Source organism: Stenella coeruleoalba (genome assembly GCF_951394435.1).
Source record: "Stenella coeruleoalba genome assembly, chromosome: 1".
In the NCBI taxonomy this organism is placed as follows: Eukaryota; Metazoa; Chordata; class Mammalia; order Artiodactyla; family Delphinidae; genus Stenella; species Stenella coeruleoalba.
In genome coordinates this window covers 108,762,351-108,787,079 of record NC_137169.1, presented here as the reverse complement: position 1 = coordinate 108,787,079, position 24,729 = coordinate 108,762,351, and the positions used below count along the sequence as shown (strand labels likewise).

Below are 24,729 nucleotides of genomic sequence, written 5' to 3'. Positions count from 1 at the left end.
CCCATGCAGCAACTGAGATCCAACTCAGCCAAAAATAAATATAAATAAAAATTTTAAAATAAACTATATTTACTCTTTAACCTATCAAATCTATTTCTGGAAATTCATCCTAATGAAATAAATTTAGCTAAACTAGCATAAATACTCCCGTACATATATGCAAATTCATGGAAAGGGGGTTGTAAAAGGGGATTTACACATTTTTCTCTGTATACCATGCTTGAATCTTTAACAATTGAGAAAGTAGTTCTTTATCACTTGTATTTTAAAGCACATTCACAAATTAGTAACATATATGCTCGACAAAATATTGTTTATGGCTGTAAAACATGGAAATAGACAAAATGTCCAACAATGGAGGATTAAAGAAATTATGGTATGTGTATACTAGAACACTAAGCACCCATTTATGGATACAAAGATGTTATAAACTACCATTAAAGGTGGGGCAAGCAGGGGACTGCCCTGGTGGTGCAGTGGTTAAAACTCCACGCTCCCAGTGTAGAGAGCCTGTGTTCGACCCCTGGTCAGGGAACTAGATCCCACAGGCATGTCACAACTAAGAGTTTGCATGCCACAACTAAGGAGCCGGTGAGCCACTACTAAGGAGCCTGCCTGCCACAGCTAAGACCTGGTGCAACCAAATAAATAAATAAATATTTAAAAAAAAAAAAGAAGAAGAAGAAAGAAAAAGTAAAAACAGAAGAAAAACCCACAGAATGGGAAAAAATTAAAGATTTTTTTCGAAATCATATATCTGATAAGGGTCTATTATCCAGAATATATGAAAGAACCCTTAAATCTTAACAATTAAAACACAATTGAATTTTTAAATGAGCAAAGGATTTGCATAAATATTTCTCCAAAGGAGATATACAAATGGGCAATAAGCATAAGAAAAGATGTCATCAGGGAAATGCAAATTAAAACCACAAGATATCACTTCACATCCACTAGGATGGATATAATCAAAAAGATGAACAATAACAAGTGTTAATGAGGATGTACAGAAACTGGAACCCTCATACATCACTGATGGGAATATAAAATGGAGCAGATGCTTTGGGAAAAAGTCTGGTAGTTTCTCAAAAGATTAAATATAAATATAGAATTACCATATGAGCTAGCAATTTCACTACTGCTAGGTATATACCAAGAGAACTGAAAACATATGTTCACCCAAAAACCTGTACATGAATATTCAGAGCAGCATTATTCATAAAAGATAGTGGAAACAACCCAAATGTCCGTCAACTGATGAATGGGTAACAAAATGTGGTATATTTATTCAAGGGAACATGATTCAGCCGTTAAAAGCAGTGAGTACTGATGTATGTTACAACGTGGCTGAACCCTGAAAATACTGTGCTAAGTGAAAGAAGCCAGACACAAAAGGCCACATGTTGTGTGATTCCGTTTATATGAGATGTCTAGAAGGGGCAAATCCATAGAGACAGAAGGTAGATTGGTGACTGCCAGGAGCTAGAAGGAGTGACTGAAAATGTTCTGAAATTAGTAGTGGTGGTGGTTGCACAACTCTGTGAATATACTAAAAACCACTGAATTGTACACTTTAACCAAGTCAATTGTATGGTATGTGAATTACATCTCAAAAATCTGTTTTTAAAAAAGAAATAACAAAAATTGTTTTAATTTTTAAAAATAAGTTCCATAAACACACTTCCCACCGGTCTCCACAACTTCCAGCAGCTAAACATGGACAGTGGATAAGCACCTAGAAAGGTCATCCCATCCATCCCCATGCCCAGGGCCGGGTTGCACCAAAGTCACTACAGACTGACTGTGGTCTCCTGGTGTTGATTAAGATCCTTCCAGGAGATGGCCAGGAGCTAGCATTGCAGGTCTGGTTCTTCCTAGTCAAACCACAAGGTCCCTTTGACGAAGTCAGCCGTTCCCTCTCCCATGTCTATAGGAAGAAAGAGAGGAGGGAGAAACAGTGGAGGTGAACTAAGCTTACCTTAATGATCTCTTCATGTCCATCGTTGGACTCCACCAGTTCTGAGGCCAGAGAATGACCAGATGAGCGGCCGGACACCATGGCATAGGTCTTCCTGCCGGCCTACCGGAGAGAGAGAGAAAAGTGGCTCAGAAACCATACGACAAGCACAGAACTTCTGCCCCTCAACCAATGTAGAAGAACTGCTCCTCAAAAGACTTGAAGGGTTAGTCCAATTTTCCCCTCCAAAAATTCATTTCAGAACCTCTACCAGAAGCCACAGGATGAACACAGCAGCAACAAGAACACAGGACGGGGAGAATTAGTTGAAATTGCAGGTTAGTTTTAATTTTAATAGGGGTCTCTCTATCCCCCAAAGCAGTGCACAATGCTGAGGTCAGCTGGGGGTGTCTGAAAGGAGATGCTCCCGGGCAGCAGAGGAGATGGCTCCAGCCAGCACTGGGACGAGGAGTCGGCAGCAAGGAAGGAGAACTGGTGCAGGGGAGGAGGCCTTGCCCCACCAGAAACCTCAATACCTTCTGGGCTATGCGTTCAAGTTCATCTCCTGTCAGTTCACCCTGGAGAGTCAGCCTGAGAATGTCCACGCTGCCCTAATAATGACAATGACAGCAACAATAACCTCTTACCTTTATAGTCTACTACCAGTACACACGCACTTTTGCCAGCCCTGTGGAGTGGGCCTTATTATCAGCATTTTACAGGCAAGAAAAGCTGAGGTCCGGGGAGGTGACATCAGCTTATCCAAGATCAGTTCACTCTTAGGTAATAAGGATGTCTCCAGGGACTTTGACAGTGCTCTTTACAATGCACAGAGACTACACAGCACACTGCTCTGTGTGGTTGCAGAGGGGCTACCCTGGTCCTTGGATTACAGGAAGCACATTGCATGCACTCTCCTTTCCCCAACCCTGAAGACAGCATCCCTGGATTGGTCATCCCCAATCCAGAATTTCTGCACCTGACAGCCAACCAGGTAGTTATTGATATATAAGACTAAGATATCCTTCCAGAACCAAACCATAGGAAGGTACATGAATCCAAACCCCTATTTCTATAAGCCACACAGAAATTATCCAAATGAAAGCAGGCAATACAATAGATCAGCCTAACTTCAAAGGGAAAAGCAGATGTTCTTTCATAACTCAAAGAAGTTTTAAAAAACACATTGTGGGGAGGGTGGGAGGGAGGGAGACGCAAGAGGGAAGACATATGGGAACATATGTATATGTATAACTGATTCACTTTGTTATAAAGCAGAAACTAACACACCATTGTAAAGCAATTATACCCCAATAAAGATGTTAAAAAAAACACACATTGTGAGCAAGATAGAAAACCCGAGAGAGAAAGCATGCAATAAGAGGGAAAAGTGGGGGGCTGGAGATTTGGAGAGATAATAACATTGAGAGAGAATCAGCAAGGCAGAGTGGACCAAATCCTGCCAATAACCCATGTTATGTGTACAGGTGGACAAGAGGCTTAGCCACTCTGGGCCTCTGGATCTCACTGGAAAAAGAACGGTTGGAATAAGTATCTCTAAGGCTCCTTCCAGCCTTGATATTATGGCAGCATAAAAGAGGAGTGTATGCTTCTCCCATCCAACGATGGGAAGATGGGTGCTGAACTAGCCAAGATGAAAGTGACCTTGAGGTCATCTGGTCATACCCTGCCATAAGGTCCAGAAGTATAAATGCCATCTTACTCTTAACACATTTTAAGGAACCCTCCTAACCTTCCACATGTCTGCTGGAAAGAAAGAAAGAAGAAAGAATGGACTCTGCCCAGAGAGTTGGGAGAAGCTTTTCTGGGTAGACAATAGTCCTTCCTACACAAGAAAGAGTGAATTGGTGGAGAAGTAATCTTTCTCCAAAGAAGATACACAGATTGCCAACAAACACATGAAAGAATGCTCAACATCACTAATCATTAGAGGAATGCAAATCAAAACCACAGTGAGGTATCACCTCACACCAGTCAGAATGGCCATCACCAAAAAATCAACAAACAATAAATGCTGGAGGGCTTCCCTGGTGGCACAGTGGTTGAGAGTCCGCCTGCCGATGCAGGCGACGCGGGTTCGTGCCCCAGTCTGGGAAGATTCCACATGCCACGGAGCGGCTGGGCCCGTGAGCCATGGCTGCTGAGCCTGCGCATCCAGAGCCTGTGCTCCGCAACAGGAGGGGCCACAACGGTGAGAGGCCCGTGTACCACAAAAACAACAACAACAACAACAAAAACAATAAATGCTGGAGAGGGTGTGGTGAAAAGGGAACACTCTTGCACTGTGGGTGGGAATGTAAATTGATACAGCCACTATGGAGAACAGTATGGAGGTGCCTTAAAAAACTAAAAATAGAACTACCATACAACCCAGCAATCCCACTATTGGGCATATACCCTGAGAAAACCATAATTCAAAAAGAGTCATGTACCACAATGTTCATTGCAGCTCTATTTACGATAGCCAGGCCATGGAAGCAACCTAAGTGTCCATCGACAGATGAATGGATAAAGAAGATGTGGCACATATATAAAATGGAATATTGCTCAGCCATAAAGAGAAATGAAATTGAGCTATTTGTAGTGAGGTGGATGGACCAAGAGTTGTCATACAGAGTGAAGTAAGTCAGAAAGAGAAAAACAAATACCGTATGCTAACACATACATATGGAATCTAAAAAAAAAAAAATGGTTATGAAGAACCTAGGGGAAGGACAGGAATAAAGATGCAGATGTACAGAATGGACTTGAGGACACAGGGAGGGGGAAGGGTAAGCTGGGATGAAGTGAGAGAGTGGCATGGACTTATATATACACTACTAAATGTAAAATAGATAGCTAGTGGGAAGCAGCCACATAGCACAGGGAGATCAGCTCAGTGCTTTGTGACCGCCTAGAGGGGTGGGATAGGGAGGGTGGGAGGGAAACACAAGAGGGAGGAGATATGGGGATATATGTATATGTATAGCTGATTCACTTTGTTATAAAGCAGAAACTAACACACCATTGTAAAGCAATTATACTCCAATAAAGATGTTAAAAAAAAAAAGTTCTTTCCTCCCATTTTCACCAGGGGCATCTGCAAGTCCCCCAAGAGCTTGCATTCAATTGCCACATCTTCCATGACACTTCCCTACATCCTGTGGGAAACACATACTCCCTTCCCTGAGCTCCCTCTGTATCACAGGGCCTCTGGTGGCACGTGCCTCTCACTTATTTGTGATCCATGAGGAATTACCCCTTCTAACTGTTAACTCCTTGTGGGCAGCTGTCTGCCACAGCCCCTAACAAAGGTAAGTATTTTCTGAATGCATAGTGAGTGTTCCATGACATCTAGGTCAAGAGAACATTACAAAAGAAAGAAGAAAAAATAATTTCAAAATAGCCAGAGTGGCTGCCAACTCCTTTTCCCCAGGACGCAGGCATGCATTCAGATTAAAACACAATCTCAGGAGTTCCCCGGTGGTCTAGTGGTTAGGATTTGGCGCTTTCACTGCTGTGGCCTGGGTTCAACCATGGTATTCTAATTGGAAGAGCACAGACAACTAGGCTGGATTTGGGCCCTGAGAGGTCATCTCCTCTGTTCATGTCATCAGAATTCCAGTTGCAGACAAGAAAGAGAACAAGTTGAAGAAGTACTCAAGAAAATAATGGCTGAAGCTTCCCAAATCTGGCAAAAGACGAATCTGCAGATTCAAGGAGCTCAGCAAACATGATAAACCCAAAATTCATGCCAAGATATATTGTAATTAAACTTCTGATAACTAAAGACAAAGAAAAAATCTTGAAAGTAGCCAGAGAAAAATGACACCTTATCTATAGGGGGAAAGCACTTTGAATAACAACAGATTTGTCATCGGAAACCATGAAGGCCAGAAGAAAATGCGACACTATTTTTCAAGTGCTGGGGAAAAAAAAAACCTCTCAATCAATTTTTTCCCAGGAAAAATATTCATCAGGAATGAGAGGGAAATCAAGACATTCTCAGGTAAAGGAAAACTAAGAGAATCTCTTACCAGTAGACCTACACTAAAAGAATGGCTTTGAAAGTTCTCTAAACAGAAAGGAAACAATAAAAAAGGAATCTTGGAACATTAGGAAGACAGAAACAACATGGATAGCAAAAACGTGGGTTAATCCAATTGGCTTTCCCTCTCTCCTTGAGTTTTCTAAATTATGTTTGATGATTGAAGCTAAAAATTATAACCCCATCTGATGTTATTCTAAGTGCATACACAGGAAATATTTAAATTAATTATAAATGGGAGAGGGTAAAGGAATGTAAAGGAAGGCAAGGTTTCTATACCTCACTTAAACTGGTAATACTAGAGCAATCACTACAAAGTCTATACAAAGAAATAATACTCAGAAACACTTTAAATGAATCAAAATTGAATCCTAAAAAGTGTTCAAGTAACCCACAGAAAGGCAGGGAAAAGAAAACAGAGAAATGAAGAACAGAGAGAACAAACAAAAAACAAAAATAAAATAGCAGACTTACCATACCAATAATTACACTAAATGTACATGGTCTAAATACATCAATTAAAAAACAGATTGGGGCTTCCCTGGTGGCGCAGTGGTTGGGAGTCTGCCTGCTGATGCAGGGGACACGGGTTCGTGCCCCGGTCCAGGAGGATCCCACATGCCACGGAGAGGCTGGGCCCGTGGTCCATGGCCGCTGAGCCTGTGTGTCCGGAGCCTGTGCTCCACAATGGGAGAGGCCGCAGCAGTGAGAGGCCCATGTACCGCAAAAACAAAAACAAAAACAAAAACAAAAAAAAACAGATTGGCTGGAATTCCCTGGCAGTCCAGTGGTTAGGACTCCACACTTACACTGCAGGGGGCCTGGATTCAATCCCTGGTTGGGGAACTAAGATCCCGCAAGCCACATGGCCATGGCCAAAATAAATAAATAAATAAAATAAAAATAAAAAACAGATTGGCAGAATGGATTAAAAAAAAAACATGACTCATTATATGCTGTCTATAAGAAACATACTTTAAATATAAAAATATAGGCTGGTTGAAGTAAAAGAATGGGAAAAGATATATCATGCAAATATTAATCAAAGGAATGCAGGAGTGCTGTATTAATATCAGATAATTTAAGCTCTCACTACAAGAATTTAGAAAAAGAACCAAACTCAAAGCAATGAGGAGGAAGGAATTAATAAAGATAAGAGCATGAATAAATAAAATTTAACACAGAACAACAATACAGAAAAACCAATGAAACAAAGAGCAGTTCTTTGAAAAGATCGATGCAAATCATAACCTCTAGCAAGACTGCCAAAGAATAAGAGAGAGACATAAATACCAATATCAGGAATGAAATAGGATATTTCTACAGATCCTGCACATATTGAAAGTATAAGGTAATACTATGAAAAACTCTATGAACATAAATTTGACAATTTAGACAAAATGAATCAATTCTTCAAAAAATACAAACTACCACAGCTCATCTAATATGACATAGGTAATATGAATAGCCTTATAACTATTAAGGAAATTAAAGTCATAATTTAAAACTTCCCGGGAGTTCCCTGGTGACCTAGGGGTTAGGATTCCAGGCTTTCACTGCCGTGGCCCAGGTTCAATCTCTGGTGGGGGAACTGAGATCTCACAAGTGTGTGGTGAGGCCAAAAAAAAAATATTCTCAAGAACTATCCGGGCCCAGATGGCTCCACTGAGAATTCTACCAAATATTTAAAAAATTAACACCAATTCTATTTCTACATAATCTCATCCAGAAAATAAGAGGAGGGAACAAATTCATTTCATCAATCTATTCTTATTGTGTGGCACCAAGACCAGACAAAGACAATTTTAAAAAGAAAAAAACAAATAAACAGACTACAAACCGACATCTCTCATGAATACAGAGATTTTACTCTCTAACATTTTGTTAGAACATGGGTAAAAGACGTGAAAAGATATTTCACTGAAGAAGACATACACATGTCAAATAAGCATATAAAATAATGTTCAGCATCATTAGTCATTAGGGAAATGCAAATTAAACCCACAGTGAGATACTACTACACACCTATCAGAATGATTAAAACAAAAAGTACACCAAATGCTGGCAAGAAGGCAGAGGAACTGGATCACTCACACATTGCTTGTGGAAATACAAAGTGACACAACCACTCTGAAAAATAGTTTGCAATTTCTTTAAAAACTAAACATACAACTACCATATGACCCAGCAATTATACTCCTGGGCATTTATCCAAAAGAAATGAAGACTTATGTTCACACAAAAACTTGCACACTAATATTTATAGAAGCTTTATTTGTAATACCTCAAAACTAGAAACAACCCAGATGCCCTTCAGTAGGTGAACGGTTAAACAAACTGTGGTACAGCCATACCATGGAATGCTTACCATTCAGCAATAAAAAGGAACAAATTATTGATGCATGCAACAACAATTTCCAAAGAATTATGCTAAATGAAAGAAGTCAATCACAAAAAGTTACATACTATACGATTCCATTTATGTATTGATAATAGTCTTGAAATGGCAAAATTATACAAATGGAGAACAGATTAGGGGTTGCCAGGAGTTAAGGAGAAGATGGAGATGGGAAGGAAGTGGGTGTGACTCTAAAAGGGCAACCTGAAGTATCTTTGTGGTGATGGAAATATTCTGTTCCTTGACTGTATTTATGTCACTATCCTGATTGTGACAGTGTACTATGGTTTTGCAATATGTTACCACTGAGGAATGCTAAGTAAAGGGTACAGAGATCTCTATTATTTCTTTTAACTGCATGTGAATCTACAACTGTCTTTTTTTTTTTAAAGTAATACTTCCAGGGCTTCCCTGGTGGCGCAGTGGTTGAGAGTCCGCCTGCCGATGCAGGGGACGCGGGTTCGTGCCCCGGTCCGGGAGGATCCCACATGCCGTGGAGCGGCTGGGTCCGTGAGCCATGGCCGCTGAGCCTGCGCGTCCGGAGCCTGTGCTCCACAGCGGGAGAGGCCACAGCGGTGAGAGGCCCGCATATCGCCAAAAAAAAAAAAAAAGAGTAATACTTCCAGAGATAAAAATTAAAGAATATAATGAAAATAGTTACAATCCTGGACTTCCCTGGTGGCACTGTGGTTAAGAATCCGCCTGCCAATACAGGGGACATGGGTTCGATCCCTGGTCCTGGAAGATCCCACAGGCTGTGGAGTAATTAAGCCCGTGTGCCACAACTACTGAGCCTGCACCCTAGACCCTGTGAGCCACAATTACTGAGCCTGCGCTCTAGAGTCCGCGAGCCACAACTACTGAGCCCGTGAGCCACAGCTACTGAAACCCATGCACCTAAAGCCCATGCACCGCAACAGAGTAGCCCCAGCTCACCGCAACTAGAGAAAGCCTGTGCACAGCAACGAACACAATGCAGCAAAAAATAAATAAAATAAATAAATACATTTATTTTAAAAAATAATTATTATAATCCTACTACTCCAAAATAGTCACTATTAAAATGTTAGTGTATTCCTTATAATTTTTCTATGTATATTTTTGAAAGGCATACTACTATATACAGTTATATACTTGCTTTTTTCCCCCTTTAATATTTCATCATGAATTTCCATCACATTAAACATTCTTCAGGGACTTCTCTGGTGGCACAGTGGTTAAGACTCTGCACTCCCAATGCAGGGGGCCTGGGTTCGATCCCTCATCAGGGAACTAGATCCCACATGTATGCTGTAACTAAGTGTTTGAATGCTACAACTAAGGAGCCTGCGTACCATAACTAAGGAGCCCTTGGGCCACAAATAAGGAGCCCACGTGCCACATCTAATGAGCCTGCCTGCCACAACTAAGACCCAGCACAACCAAATAATAAACATTTTAAAAATAAATAAATAGTCTTCAAAATTTGCTTTTAATGGCTACTAGTATTCCATGAATAGATCAGACTAATTTATTCAGCCTACCCCCACCCCAGTATAGGTTCCTATCAACTTTTTGCATTTTATTTTTTATATATTTACTTTTTTATTTTAGAAAATATATTTTATTTTGATAGAATGACATGATACACAGCAGTACCTAGATCACCACCAGATTTACTGCCTGGTCCATTACTCCTCAAGCCTAACTTGATTTTCTCTCTTCTTTGCAGAAAAAGAATAGCATTTGGAACAGTTAGACCTTGGCTCAAGCACTGGCTCCAGCTTTTATTTGTTGTGTGTATTAATTTTATTCTCCCTCAGCCTTAGTTTAGTATTAGGTAAGATGGATAGTACAACATTTAAGTGAGAACACAGTGACTAATACACAGTGAGAACACAGTGACTAATACACAGTGACTAATAGACATACAAAAATGCCAGTTCCTCAAATTTGACATAATGCTCCTCTTTAAAATATTTTCCATAAGCATATTCCATATGTTTATAGGTTAAAGTAATATGCCTTGTCATGGGAAAAGATGCATATTAACTCCTACTTCACACTATATACAAACATTAATTCCAAGTGGATTATAGATGTACATGTGAAAAGCAGAACAATAAAGGTGGTTTTTTTTGTTTTTTTTTTTTCCGCGGTACGCGGGCCTCTCACTGTTGTGGCCTCTCCCGTTGTGGAGCACAGGCTCCGGACGCGCAGGCTCAACGGCCATGGCTCACGGGCCCAGCCGCTCCGCGGCACGTGGGATCTTCCCGGACCAGGGCACGAACCCGCGTCCCCTGCATCAGCAGGTGGACTCTCAACCACTGCGCCACCAGGGAAGCCCCAGTAAAGGTTTTATAGGAGAACACGTTCATGGCCTTGGAAAGGCAAAATTTTTCTTAACCACAGCACAAAAAAAATCCTCCCCATAAAAAACTGATACATTGGACTATATTAAAATTCTGAACTTTTGTTCATCAAAAGACACCACTAAGAGAGTATGACAACCCACAGAGTAGAAGATATTCACTCTATGACTATCTGACAAAGGATATTCAGAATACATTAAGAATTCCTACAAAACAAAAAGACAAAAAAACAATGTGGTATCCTGGACTGAATCCTGGATCAGAAAAAGGACATTAGTGGAAAAGCTGGTGAAATCCAAATAAAGTCTATAATTTAGTTAATAGTATTGTATCAACATTAATGTCTTAGTTATGACAAATGCACCATGGTTATTAAGATGCTAACATTGGGGGAAATTGGGTGAAGAGTATATGAGTATTATCTTTGCAACTTTTCTGTAAATCTAAAATTATTTCAAAATAAAAAGTATAATTAAAGAAAGAAAGTGGGGAGGGAGGGAACATGAGAGGGAGACAGAGTGGTGCCCAACAGAAAAATGGGCAAAAGACTTCAATAGATACATTACATAAGAGGATATCCAAATGTCCAATAAACATATGAAAAGGGTTCCACCTTATTAGTCATCATCATCAAAGAACTAGAAACTAAAACCATAAGGCGAAACCACAAACTACTCATCAGAATGACTAAAATGAAAAAAAAAAAAATACCAAGTTTCCGGGGCTGTGGAAAAATCAGAACGGATGGTGGGTTTGCTCATTATCACAATCACTTTGGAAGTATCTACCAAAGATGAACACATGCGTACCTTATAACACAGCAATTCCACACCTGGTTATCTACTCAACAGAAATGCATACATACTTTCCCCATAAAAAACATATACTAGAATGTTCATAGTAGCATTTTTCATAATAGCCAAAAGCTAGAAATTACCCAAATGTTTTTGGAGTAGAATGGATAAACTGTGATACAGTCATACAACAGAACACTGCACAACAATGAAAAAGAGTGAATATGCAACATGGATGAACTTTACAGAAATGTTAAGCAACAGAAGTCACACACAAAAGTATACTATATGATTCCACTTGTATAAAAGCAAGCAAAACTAATACATGCTTCAGAAGTCAGGACAGTGGTTACCCTTGAGGGTGGAGGGTAGGTAATGACTAGAAGGGGACAAGAGGGGGCTTCTTGACGATCTGCTTCTTGATCTGGGTGATGGTTAGAGAAATACATCCAGTTTGTGAAAATTACTTGACTGTACATATATGATATATGCACTTTTATGTATGTATGTTATTGTTTAACATACATAAATGTATGCTTTTTTTAAAAAAAGCAAACAAAAAAATTTAAAACGCCTTATTGTAGCATTAAAGTCCCTGCATGATCAGACCTATCACAGTGTATATCACATAATGTCTTGACTCCCACCAGTACCCCACCTGTACCCTACATTAGCTATCCCAAACGTTCCTGATCCAATTGCAGGAAGGCATCCAAATCCAAATTTCTATTTCTGTTGATGAGTTTTCCAATGCAATACACACTCCCACCTCCCCACAAGTGTACATGTCGTTTTCTCCTCCAGGGATACGCTTCCCTCCCTTGCCTCCTTGGAGAATTCCCAGTCAACCTTGAAGGCTCAGCTCTAAGGGTCCGACCCTAGCACTCCTTAGTCAGAGCCTGCTCCTGCAACCACTGCACCCTACGTATCCTACACTGTAACACTGGTCCGCTTCCTTCATAACTACTTATTCATTCATCTCCCCAATAAAATCATAAGCTCTCTGAAGACCTCGATGGCTTATTTAGTACAGTGCCTTGCTTAGAGCGGGCATATCAAAGAATATATGTTGTGTGAACTTCAGGTAATGTGGTCCAGGATTTTCCCAATTCTCTTTCTTTTGAGAACATTAGATTCCTCAGTTTAGAGAGGCGGTAGGGAATACTGGAAAAAAGCAGACATGAAAAGGGGAAAACAAGAAAAAAAAAAAAAGAGCAAAGACCAAGAAAGGCAACACTAAGAAGAAATATAAGTGGCTAATAAATATATGAAAGATGCTCAACCTTACCAGTAATCAAGGAAATGCAAATGAAAATAATAATGAGTTATCATTTGGGGGGAATTTCATTAAATTCTGAGTTAAAAAGTGTAAGATGAGACACATAGAAGTATGCTCACAGCAGCACTGCTTGCAACGGCAAAACACTGGAAACAACCCAAATGGTGCACTGACAAGTAAATGGATGAATGCAATATGGCATATTAGTACAATGAACTACAGCTACACGCTTTGACATGAAGGAATCTCAAAATTAATGTTATATAAAAAAGTAAGCAGCAGAATATAGATACCATGTATACAAAGTTCAAAACATGTCAAACTAAGCAAGATATCACTTGAGCTTGCAGTAAAAGCATAATAAAAAGCAAGAAAATAAACACAAAATTCACAAATTCTATGGAGGAAGCAGAGGGGTTATGATCCAGAAAGGACCCCAGGGGGCTTCAAAAGTATGGGTAATGTTCTGTTTCTTAACCTGGTTGTTCAGTACACCAGGACCATTTTATTGCTTTGCTTTAAAACTTCCCATATAGGGACTTCCCTGGTGGTCCAGTGGTTTAAGACTCCGTACTTCCACTGCAGGGCGCATGGCACAGTTTGATCCCTGGTCATCAGGGAACTAAGACCCCACAGGCCACACGGTGTGGCCAAAAAAAAAAAAAAGAAAAAGAAAAAACTTGACATATACACAAGAATCCTTTCTTGCTTTTCAGTAAAGCGAGTGAGTTACTTCATGTGAATCCTACAGAAATATCATTTTTATTTTTTTTAAATATTTATTTATTTGGCTGCATGGGGTCGTAGTTGCAGCATGCGGGATCTTCGTTGCAGCATGTGGGCTCTTTGTTGAGGCGCTCAGGCTCTAGAGCACGCAGGCTCAATAGTTGCAGTGCTCAGGCTCTCTAATTGTGGCGTGCAGGCTCAGTAGTTGTGGCACACCGGCTTAGTTAAGCAGCATGTGGGATCTTAGTTCCCCAACCAGGGATCGAACCCAGGCTCCCTGCGTTGGAAGGCAAATTCTTAACCACTGGACCACCAGGGAAGTCGAGAAATATCATTTTTAGATCAAGTGACTGGCAAATTTTAAAGATACTGATAATACCTAGGGTTGGTGAGGATGCAGGGAAAAAGACTAATCTCCCATGTATATCGTTGGAGATTATAAAAGTATTTTTAGAAACTAATTTGGTGATATTAATAAACAGTTTGCATATTTTATAAACCCTTTGAGTAATTCAACTTTTACGAATATGGCCTATGAAAATCCATGCACATTTGCCCAAAGATATGTGTGTAAAACTGTTGACTGCAATACTCTTTACAATAGTTAAAGACGTGGAAACAGCATAAATATTCTTGAGTAAGTGAGTGTGTGAGTCAAGTATGGTAACATCCACACCATGAAATACTACACTGCTGATAAATAAACCTCTATAAATTGACAGGAAAAGACCTCCAAGACATATTAAGTGAAAAAAAAGCAAGTCACAAATTCATTCATAAAATGTGACTTCTTATTTATTTAAGTACACACATATGTTCATAGTATTGGTAATTGCCGGTTCCTAAATAAAGCAATTACTACATGCTGAGCCCTATTAGGCACTGTTCTAAGTGCTTTACATGTATTAACTCATTTAATCCTCACGACACAACTATATGGTAGGTATAAATTCCCATTTTATAGACAAGAAAACTGAGGCACAGAAGTTAAGTATCTTGCCCAAGGTCATATAACTAGTAAGGAGCAGAGCCAGGATTCAAACCCAGGCCCTGTGGCTCCAGAGTCTGTGCTCCTACCCACCATGCCACGTTGGCAATTCTTGAAAGTAAGCACAACAGAAAAGCACTGAATTCATATACACTAAGCTAGAGAAAGTCAAGGGAGTCAAGGGACTTTCAGTCCATATACTTCTATAGTGATTTAAACTTCTGCAACAAAAATGTATTTGTGTGACATTCCTATAATAAAATATATAAAATAAAGAGAAGGAAAGAAAAAGTACTAAACTTAGAGGTGGGCTCTGAGTCCGACCCCTACTAATCCTTGAGCAAATCATTTTATTTCTCCGGGCAATTTTCCATCTACAAAATGGGGGTAATAATACCTACCTTGCCTACACTTTAGGCAGGGTAGGTAGATGTGTAGGAACAGTGTGAAAGTGCTTTGCAAACCATAAATCACTTCACAAAAGTAAGGCAGCATTAACTTTCCCAAGGAGCTCTGGAAAGACCGCAAGGGAGGAGAGTAGGTGAGACAAACTGTCTAAAAGAAGCCTGTGACTAAATCTAGGGTTCTCTCTGGCACTTCATCCTCTAGGACCAGAGGATCCGGTCTGTAAGGCCACAGACTTCACCCCACGACCCCAAACCATAGCCAAGAAGGAAAACCCAGGCCCCTCTCTGCTTGGTGCCATTGGTCGTTTTCTGGGGCTGGAGTGACCCCGAGGCTGCGAGCAGGCTCCAGGGAGCTTTAGGAATACCCCAAGATGTCTAGCAGGGTGGTCCCCACTGGGTGCTCTCTGAACGGCAAGATAGGAAGGGGAGCCATCTTCTCTAAGGAAAAAGGAGCAGAGCTAATCACAAGGTAAGCAGTCTCTAACCTCATAAACATTCCTGGGGAGAAGCCCAGCCAACTCCAAATTATAGGCAGCCTCTCCACTCTGTTCAAACAAATCTGCAGCTGTGACTCACTCCTCAGAGTGGGGAGGGGGTCAACACAGAGCTGAGGGCTTAGAGATCAAGACGCTGAGGAGGAGCGATACGGAGATATATCAGGGAGGCTCCGGAGGTTCTCACATCACTGGCTCATATGAATAGGGGAAAGGTCTATGGGAAAATACGTTTCCCCAGCTCCCACTCCCCAGGCTGCTATGAGGGCCATGAGGACTGGATGGCAGGTGAGGATCAAGGGACTCCGAGAAGGAAGTAAGGGAAGTGGAAGATTGCCCCTGAGCTGCAAACCAGCATCCTTAATTTATCCTCTCCCTATATAACCCACTCTTCCACCATTTTGTCCCTCAACCCTGTTCCCTGTTCCCACCGGGAATGTACATGGTCTCTCAAGCTGCTACAGCAGCAGCCACCTCAATTTTCCCCTTCTGAGAAATGGGAATAGCCAGCACCTTGAAACAATGGTTCCCAAGAGGTCAGGATGAGGAAAGCCCCAATAAAGTCAAAGAGGCCGGATGCAGTGGTTGGGGGATGACCCTCTCCTGGCTGAGACTGCTAACCCACTCAGCTCACAGATCTCAGGTACCCTTGGTCCTGCCTTTTGCAGGGCTCTCTAGGTCAGAGATGGTGCTTTGTTGGGGATGGCACAAAGAATCAGTCCTGCTCCTCCCCACAGATTAGCCAACAGAACAGGTATTTGCTTTTTATCTGGCTACCCGCCCAGAGGCATGGGCTGGACAAGCTCTATGCAGAGGGCTGACCAGGATGACTGGGAGGTGAAATGAGAAAAAGGGATTTAGGGTGGCACCCTAAATGGGGCAGCCTTTCTCATTCCCTGGATCCCTAGCACAGGGAAACACCAGGGCCTGGAAGTGAGAGTGTGTACATAGAGGGAGGTGGGCTCCTGAACTCTCCACTCTGAGAAAGACACCCTTTTGCTCAGCCAATCTCCCTTCACGAAACCCACCTAGTGCCCAGCCAGCCTGGAATTCCCAGGTCCCCAGCACCCTCTCCCCTCTCTAGTCTCTGATTACCTTGCTTTGTGATTTTTGCTTCTTTGCCTCCAGGCCCTAGAAGACCATTTCCTCTTCTTTCCCCTGTATTTTCTTCTCCTCTTCCTGCCCCTGCTGGCTAGGCTTAAATCTGGGCCAACAGCCTCCCTGGCGCATACCTGTTCCCTCAACTAAACATCCCCACCCCTAGGAGACAAAGGTGTTTCACAAGACTCTGCATCATGACCCAAAGAGGCACATACCACAATTACCAGCAAGCGAGGAAACCTGTCCCACCTGCTCTGAGCACGCGTGTGTGGAACCAAAACCATCTGCGTGCACACACCGCCCCACTACTCCCACCCGGGAGAAATATGGGCAAACTTTGGCGCCCAAAGCCTGGTGACTGGGTAAGCCTCCTCACCCAGATCCTCCCACAGAGCCCAGGATTCCCCAAATTCCTGGCAGGCTTGGAGACATCAGCTGTAGTGCTCCTGAAGGTGAGAACTTGGCAATGAATGGGGGAGATGGAGTGGAGTGAGGAGGAATTTATGGGCTGAGCTTGAGGCAGGTCTCATGAGTGGAAGGAACAGGCAGTCACCAAACTTGAATGGTTCCTCTGCCCAGGAGTTTCTTCCCCACCCAGGTGTCACAGAGCCAGGGCTTCCACCATTTTAGAATTCATTCATTCCTTTGGAGTAAGCATCAATGACTCCAGATGAATCCCCTTTTAAAACGCAAATATTCTCACCCAGCAATTCCAATCCTAGGTATTTCTTTCCAAGAGAAAGTAAAATGTAAATGCACATAAAAACTTGTAAACAAATGTTCATAGCAGCATTATGCACAATAGACAAAAAGAAGAAACCACCCACTAATAAGGACCTACTGTCTAGCATAGGGAACTCTACTCAATACTCTGTAATGGGCTACATGGGAAAAGAATCTAAAACGAGTGGATATACATATATGTATAACTGATTCACTTTGCTGTACACCTGAAACTAACACAACATTGTAAATCAACTATACTCCAATAAAAGTTAAAAAAAAAAAGAAGAAACAACCCTAAAGTCCACTCACATTTATTCACGATGAACATGTCATAATATATCCATACAATGGAATATTATTCAGCCATAAGAAGTAATGAAATACTGATTCATGTTACAACATGGATCAACCTTAAAAACATGCTAATTGAAGGAAGCCGGTCACAAAGGATCACATGTTATATGATTACTTTTAGATAAAATATCTAGAATAAGCAAATCATAGAGAAGGAGACTGATGGGACTGGGGGGGTGTTGGAAGAAAACAGGGAGTGACTGCTAATGGGTCAGGATTTCTTTATGGGGTGACGAAAGTATTCTAAAATCAGTTGTGCTGATGACTATACAACTGTGAATATACTAAAAACCAATGAACTGTATACTTTAAATGGGTGATATGTACAGTATGTGAATTATATCTCAATAAAGCTGTTATAAAAAGAAAATGAGGCCTATAGTAAGCGTTCAGTAAATTACAGCTTTAGTTTAAAAAAAAAAGAGTCGGGCTCAGGAAAGACTTGGTCTCAGGAAAGACTTGGTATGTAACTAATGCAGCTTCTGAGGTCCTAAAGGAATGACACCTATTCCAGGGTAAAGACAAAGGTTCAGACTGCAACTGATATAAAATTTCAAATCCACTCAGGCATTGAGAGAACCTCTCTGGCCTAGACTGACCAACATAAAAAAATGTAGAGCGGACTGGTGGTGGGTGGGGGAGGGGAGAGCAAATATTCTAAGGAAGGGTAACACTGATAGGATACTTAAAGGGAATCACTTTATCAGAGTCCAGTGCATCATGGGATACCAGCTGCCTTGGCCATGATTTCAGAAAAAGGAGGAGGAGGAAAGGAGCCCAGAGTGGGATGCTAAAATATGAACCCTGACTATATCACTCTAAGACAGTCCTGGCTGAGTTGGGACTAGCGAAGGTTACGCAGGTCTTCACTCTGGGTCTACCTATAGGTTCCTTCTAATCCTCAAGACCCTCCACTGGTAGAGGAAAGGGGAAAGGAACATGTAAGAGCAAACATCAACATAATGAGAAGGAGCAAACCTTGACCAGACCACAGAGTTCCCAGACTCTTTCTCCATCCCTTGACCGGGGGAAGATAAAACACTAGCCAGTAAGTAACAGAAAATAACAACTAACATCTGAGCACCTACCGTGTGCCAGGCATTGTGCTTAATGGTTCATATGCATTCTTCACAACAACCTTATGAGAAGGGTGCAATTATTATCCCCATTTTAAGGAGGAGGAAACTGAGACAAGAGATAAAGTAATTTACCAAAGTGATCTTGGGCAAAGCAAACGCTGAAGCCCTGACTCTAGTCCACTGGGTCAGATTCCCAGAACTAGGCTCTTAACCACAATGTTATTAATAGAATCATAGTTTAGTCAAAAATTGTGATATACCAAAAATGGGCAGAAGACCTAAACAGACATTTCTCTGAAGCAGACATACAGATTACCAACAAACACATGAAAAGATGCTCAACATCACTAATCATTAGAGAAATGCAAATCAAAACCACAATGAGGTATCACCTCACACTGGTGAGAATGGCCATCATCAAAAAATTTATAAATGATAAATGCTGGAGACGGTATGGAGAAAAGGGAACCCTCCTGCACTGTGGGTGGGAATGTAAATTGCTACAGCCACTATGGAGAACAGTATGGAGGTTCCTTAAAAAACTAAAAACAGAGCTACCATATGACCCAGCCAATCACACTACTGGGCATATGCCCTGAGAAAACTGTAATTCAAAAAGATACATGTACCCCAATGTTCACTGCAGCACTATTTACAATAGCCAGGACATGGAAGCAACCTAAATGTCCATTGACAGATAAATGGATAAAGAAGATGTGGCATATATAGAATGGAATATTACTCAGCCATAAAAAGGAATAAAACTGAGTTATTTGTAATGAGGTGGATGGACCTAGAGTCCATACAGAGTGAAGTAAGTCAGAAAGAGAAAAACAAATACCGCATGCTAACGCACATATATGGAATCTAAAATAACGGTACTGATGAACCTAGTGGCAGGGAAGTAATAAAGATGCAGACATAGAGAACGGACTTAAGGACACAGGGGGAAAGGGGAAGCTGGGATGAAGTGAGAGAATAGCATTGACATATATACACTACCAAATGTTAAATAGATAGCTAGTGGGAAGCCGCCGCATAGCACAGGGAGATCAGCTCGGTGCTTTGTGACCAACTAGAGGGGTGGGATAGGGAGGGTGGGAGGGAGACTCAAGAGGGAGGAGATATGGGGATATATATATATATGTATAGCTGATTCACTTTGTTATAAAGCAGAAACTAACACACCATTGTAAAGCAATTATACTCCAATAATGATATAAAAAAAAGTTGTGGGGCTTCCCTGGTGGCGCAGTGGTTGAGAGTCTGCCTGCCGATGCAGGGGACACGGGTTCATGCGCCGGTCCGGGAAGACCCCACATTCTGCGGAGCGGCTGGGCCCGTGAGCCATGGCCGCTGAGCCTGCGCGTCCAGAGCCTGTTGTCCGCAACGGGAGAGGCCACAACAGTGAGAGGCCCACATACCGCCAAAAAAAAAAAAATTGTGATATAATTTCTTTGGGAAGATGAGAGAAGGAAAAGGGAGCATGTAAGGAGTGGGAGTATAAACCTTCCTATAATTCCTACAATAGGAAGTCAATGATGTCTAAAACTGATAAATCATAAGCATACTATTTAGAAACATGGCAGTAAACACTAGAAAGAGCTAAAAGAGTTAAAAGTGGTAACTTCCACGGGGCAGGCCTTGGGTAGGGAACTGCTTACAATTTTCTTTTAAAGGCCTTTTGATATTAATAGATCTTTTTAAAATCATACACATGTATTCCTTTGATAAAAAATGATTAAAAAGGAAAAAGAAAGAAAATCAGAGATCATGCCAATCAAAGTCTACTGTTGCTCTTGCCACAGTTTCCATCCTCCTCCACTGATAACAGCACTTGGGTTTGGCTTTGGAGAATCTCCCTCCTTCACTGGGCAATCCGGTGGGCCTGTCAATCAAGGAACCCCAACATGCCCTGGCCAAGGGGGAGAAGGGGCCAGTGACACCCTCTTGGAATCTTGAGCAGAATGGCAAAAAGACCTAAAACAGCTGGAAACACTTCACCCAGAAGCAGAAGCCCTCCATTAGTACCTTCCACTTACCCAGGCCCCAGGACTCCCTTGGTTCGGACTTTTTAAGCTCTCCCTTAAATCCTCTGTGTTGCCCATTTCCGTCTAATAAATTCCTCTTTTGCTTAAGTTAGCTGGAGCCACTCTCTATTGCTTATAATAAGGGAACTTAAATGGGAATGTCTAAAAAAAATGAGTTTGAGGTTTATCTGTGCTTTTATTTGCCAGTGTAACTCACTACAGTGGTTTGCAAACTTTTTTGACCTAAAAAATACATTTTACATCACAATCAAATAAACACACACACACACATATATATAATATGTATACACAGACATAACTGAAACAAAAGTTTTGCCAAAATGTCTACCCTAACACTCTGAGAGTGTTAATTTTATTTCTTTTTTTTAAGACTTTATTGTTTTTAGAGCAGTTTTAGGTTTACAACAAAATTAGCAGAAAGGTACAGAAATTTCTCATATACCTCCCCACACACATGCATAGCCATTATCAATATCATTCACCAGAATGGTACTTTTTAACCAAAGATGAACATACATTGATACATTGTAATTACCCAACATCCACAGATCACCTTAGGGTTCACTCTAACGAAGTGAATGGTGCTGCACGTTCTATGGGTTTGGACAAAGGTATAATGACATATATCCATCGTTATAATATCATACAAAGCATTTTCACTGCCCTAAAAAATTCTGTATATTCATCTCCCCTCTCCCCCCAGACTCCTGGCATCCATTGATCTCATTACTGTCGCCATAGTTTTACCTTTTCCAGAATGGCATATAGCTGGAATCTCTTTCTTCCTTTTTGAAAAGAGAGTTCAAAGCCTTTATGCCTATAAGACCACTCATGGCCCACCCATGCATGGACTAGACAGGATCTAAAAGGCAAACTCGGGGCTTCCCTGGTGGCGCAGTGGTTGGGAATCTGCCTGCCAATGCAGGGGACACGGGTTCGAGCCCTGGTCCGGGAGGATCCCCCATGCTGCGGAGCAGCTGGGCCCGTGCGCCACAACTGCTGAGCCTGCGCTCTATAGCCCACGCACCTAGAGCCTGTGGTCCAAGATGAGAGAGGCCACCACAATGAGGGGCCTGTGCGTGGCAATGAAGAGTAGCCCCCGCTCATCATAACTAAAAGGAAAGCCCACGCGCAGCAACGAGGACCCAACGCAGCCAAAAATAAAAAATTAAATAAAATTTTTAAAAAAGGCAAACTCTTCTAATACTGCAACTTTTCGTCTAATATTGAGCCCTTCCCACTGGTCCTGCCCAGTAGAGGTACAGGGGGACACCTGTAGGGTATTTATTTATAGGAAGGCCACAAGTTTTGAGCCCCTTGTTACAATGATTCCTGTTGGGTGTGTTGTAAACAGAGGAACCATTTCTTCCGGCTTCCTGCTCTGAGCACATCTATTTCTTTTTTAACGCTGGTTCTGACCCACTAAGTTGATCTCAGTGATTATGCGATTATGATCAGCAGTTTGAAAAAAAAAACACTGGCTCCCTGTACCTGCCACATTTACCTCCAACAATAAAAGCAACCCAGAGAATGCATTAGCCATATTTCCATGTCCATGTGCAGTGCACTGAGGCATATGGCCTGGCTGGTGGAGAAATACCAACACAGTCCAAGGGTCCTGACATTCACTAGGACACACCAGACAGTTAAACTGTCTACGCTGCAGACACCAGAAGAAACATCTGTTCGTTTATTTATTCACTCACTCACTTTACACATGCACTGAGCACTCCTTCAATGGTGTGAATATACAAGAGGTTCCTGGAGACTGTCCAGAGCCATAAATTCTATCTGCAGGATGGCTCAGAGGAGAGGAATCCAGGAAAAAGCTTGTCTCCTGACTGATCGATTGTTTACAATCTCCTCCCCTTCCTTAAGAGCTCAGGAATGTCTCTTAACACCAGATCTCAGCAATAGTTATGTCATTCCCACCTTTGAAGTCAAATAACTCTCAAGCCCAGCCTAGAAAGAAAGAATAAAAGGGAATTTCTGTCTCCCCTTCATTCTAGAGGTCTCTGATAAGCTTCAAACTAATCTATGGCTGGAGATTGTCTGAATTCCTTGCTATTTTTCAATCCACTATTTTCCCCCCGCCAGACAAGCAGCAAAACATCAAGGGATGGAAGAGAGTGTCAATTCATTCTCAACACTACCAATGCCTTAGACTTAAGACTTTTCTGGATCTCTTTTCTACAGCAAGCAAAAAGAAGTGCAAACACCCCTCTCCTTTATTTTCCTCATACCCCGTTCCCTGCCTCAACCATCCCAAAACAGTGAGCAAGCTCATGGAGTAGGACTTGGGGCTGACACGATAGAGGATGGATTTTTTCTATCTACTGAAGATGAGGCATGGAGGTACTGGGGTTGGGCAGTAGCAAGACCTGAATTGTAATGTGGTGGAAACTCGCACAGCCTGGGCAGAAACAGAGAGGGGACTGTGAACAGAATTAAGTGATCATGTATACCCTAAACTTGAAATGAGAAACTAGTCAACAAATATTCTTTGAAGAGCCATAATTCAGGTGCACATGGGTTAGCTCTATCTCAAGGGCATGCTGAGAGGAAGAGGGGAAGGGAATCAGAATCGGAGTGGAGTGGGGGAAAGGGAGGCATACAAACGCCCCATCACCTTGTCTCTCATTTCACTCCCCCCCACAATAGCTTAGAAATTGATGAAATAATACACACCCATTCTGGGTTAAGTTCCCCAGCAGACCTAGAAACACTCAGCCACAAGTTACCCTCCTCTGCCTCTGGAGAGGAAGAATCATACAGTCTGCTGGGGTGGGGAGGAGACCAGGTACTGGGAGCCAAGGCAGTGAGGGGAGCTGGGCAGATCGGTTAGCACTGGAGCAGACGGGTGAGCACTCCTCTTTCCCCCACTCTCACTCCGTCCAGAAGCTCTCGCGTAAGTCACTTCCCTCCCCTTCTCAGCCCAGGTTCTGGCATCCCCTCCATCCACTTGCCCCGGGCTTGAAGGCTGGAGACGGAAGCAAAACCAACAACACGTCTCAGGAAGCTATCGGTTGGCCGACGGGGGGAGGGGAGCAGGAGACCCTCCATGGGGGGAAAGAGGAGAAATCCTCTTTCAGCAGAGAGGTGACCCCCAAGCAGACAGCCCTATCCCCACCTAGCGAAAAGTAAAAGTCCCTGGCCAATCTCAACGTACCTGGAGTTCTACCGCCCCCACCCTCCAGTCCAAGCCCTAGGATTTCACTCTCTACCCTTTGTCTTGCTACTGCTCACCCAAAGCCCCATGAAGTTCTTTGAAGGGCCCCTGAGGTCACCAGGACCCACAGAAAAGCCTAATCCCCCTCGTTGGGAACCAAAGTTCAAAAGAGCACAGGGATCCCGTCCCTGGAGCTCATTCTCCTACGACGCAATCTAGCAGCGCACAGGACGCCCGAGCAACGCGCACCTGGAGATCCGCGCTCAGTTCGGGCAGGAGCCGCAGTGTCCTCCCAAAGGGCAGGGACGCCCCTTGTCCTTGAGCCTCAAAACAGTCTTCATCCCGCAACTCCCCAGGATTCCACCTCCCGCCGAGAAGCGGCAGAAAAAGAGAAGCGCCGCGAGGAGCTGACCGCACCGAGCGCTGCACCAGGTGATGTCAGCGAACTCCTCGCTGGGCACTGGAAGGGCGGAATTAGAAACCGAGAATACCGCGCGAGGGGAGGCGGTGCGGACGCTTTTTCTTACCGCGGTTTGCCCCTCCGGGTGCACATCCACCAGTGTACACCAGCTATGCGTCCCGTTCATCTTCTGCTGGGGTCGCAGCTGGGACCCCAACCCTGGGCCCTGCGGTCCGACTTCTCCCAGACTAGCGCGCGCCGAACCTTTCCTTGTATAGGCACGTCACGGGCGGAGGCACGATAGGACACGCCCCTAGGACGCCGTTCGCCAACAAGCGAGCAAAGGGATGCAGTGGGCGTGGCCTAGACGTTTCAGGGCACGCCCATCTGCGCTCTCTCAGATTTAC

At 42.6% G+C, this 24,729-nt stretch overlaps 1 protein-coding gene across 4 annotated transcripts in view; it reads right to left on the bottom strand.

Moving 5' to 3' along the window:
* Nucleotides 1–24,650, bottom strand: part of TUFT1 (tuftelin 1) — a gene marked incomplete at its 3' end in the record, with an annotated part of 43,963 nt that extends 19,313 nt beyond the window's left edge. For 2 of the 4 annotated variants that reach the window (XM_079927949.1, XM_079927950.1), the window contains exons 1-3: nucleotides 24,450–24,650; nucleotides 2,494–2,568; nucleotides 1,979–2,080 (exon numbers count right to left, since the gene is read on the bottom strand). In XM_079927949.1, the coding sequence (XP_079784075.1) occupies nucleotides 1,979–2,080; nucleotides 2,494–2,568; nucleotides 24,450–24,509 (237 nt within the window). In that variant the 5' untranslated portion in view covers nucleotides 24,510–24,650. The remainder of the gene's footprint in view (nucleotides 1–1,978; nucleotides 2,081–2,493; nucleotides 2,569–24,449) is intronic. The other 2 variants (XM_079927951.1, XM_079927952.1) reach the window with 1 other exon arrangement.
* Between the last annotated feature and the right edge of the window lie 79 nt (nucleotides 24,651–24,729).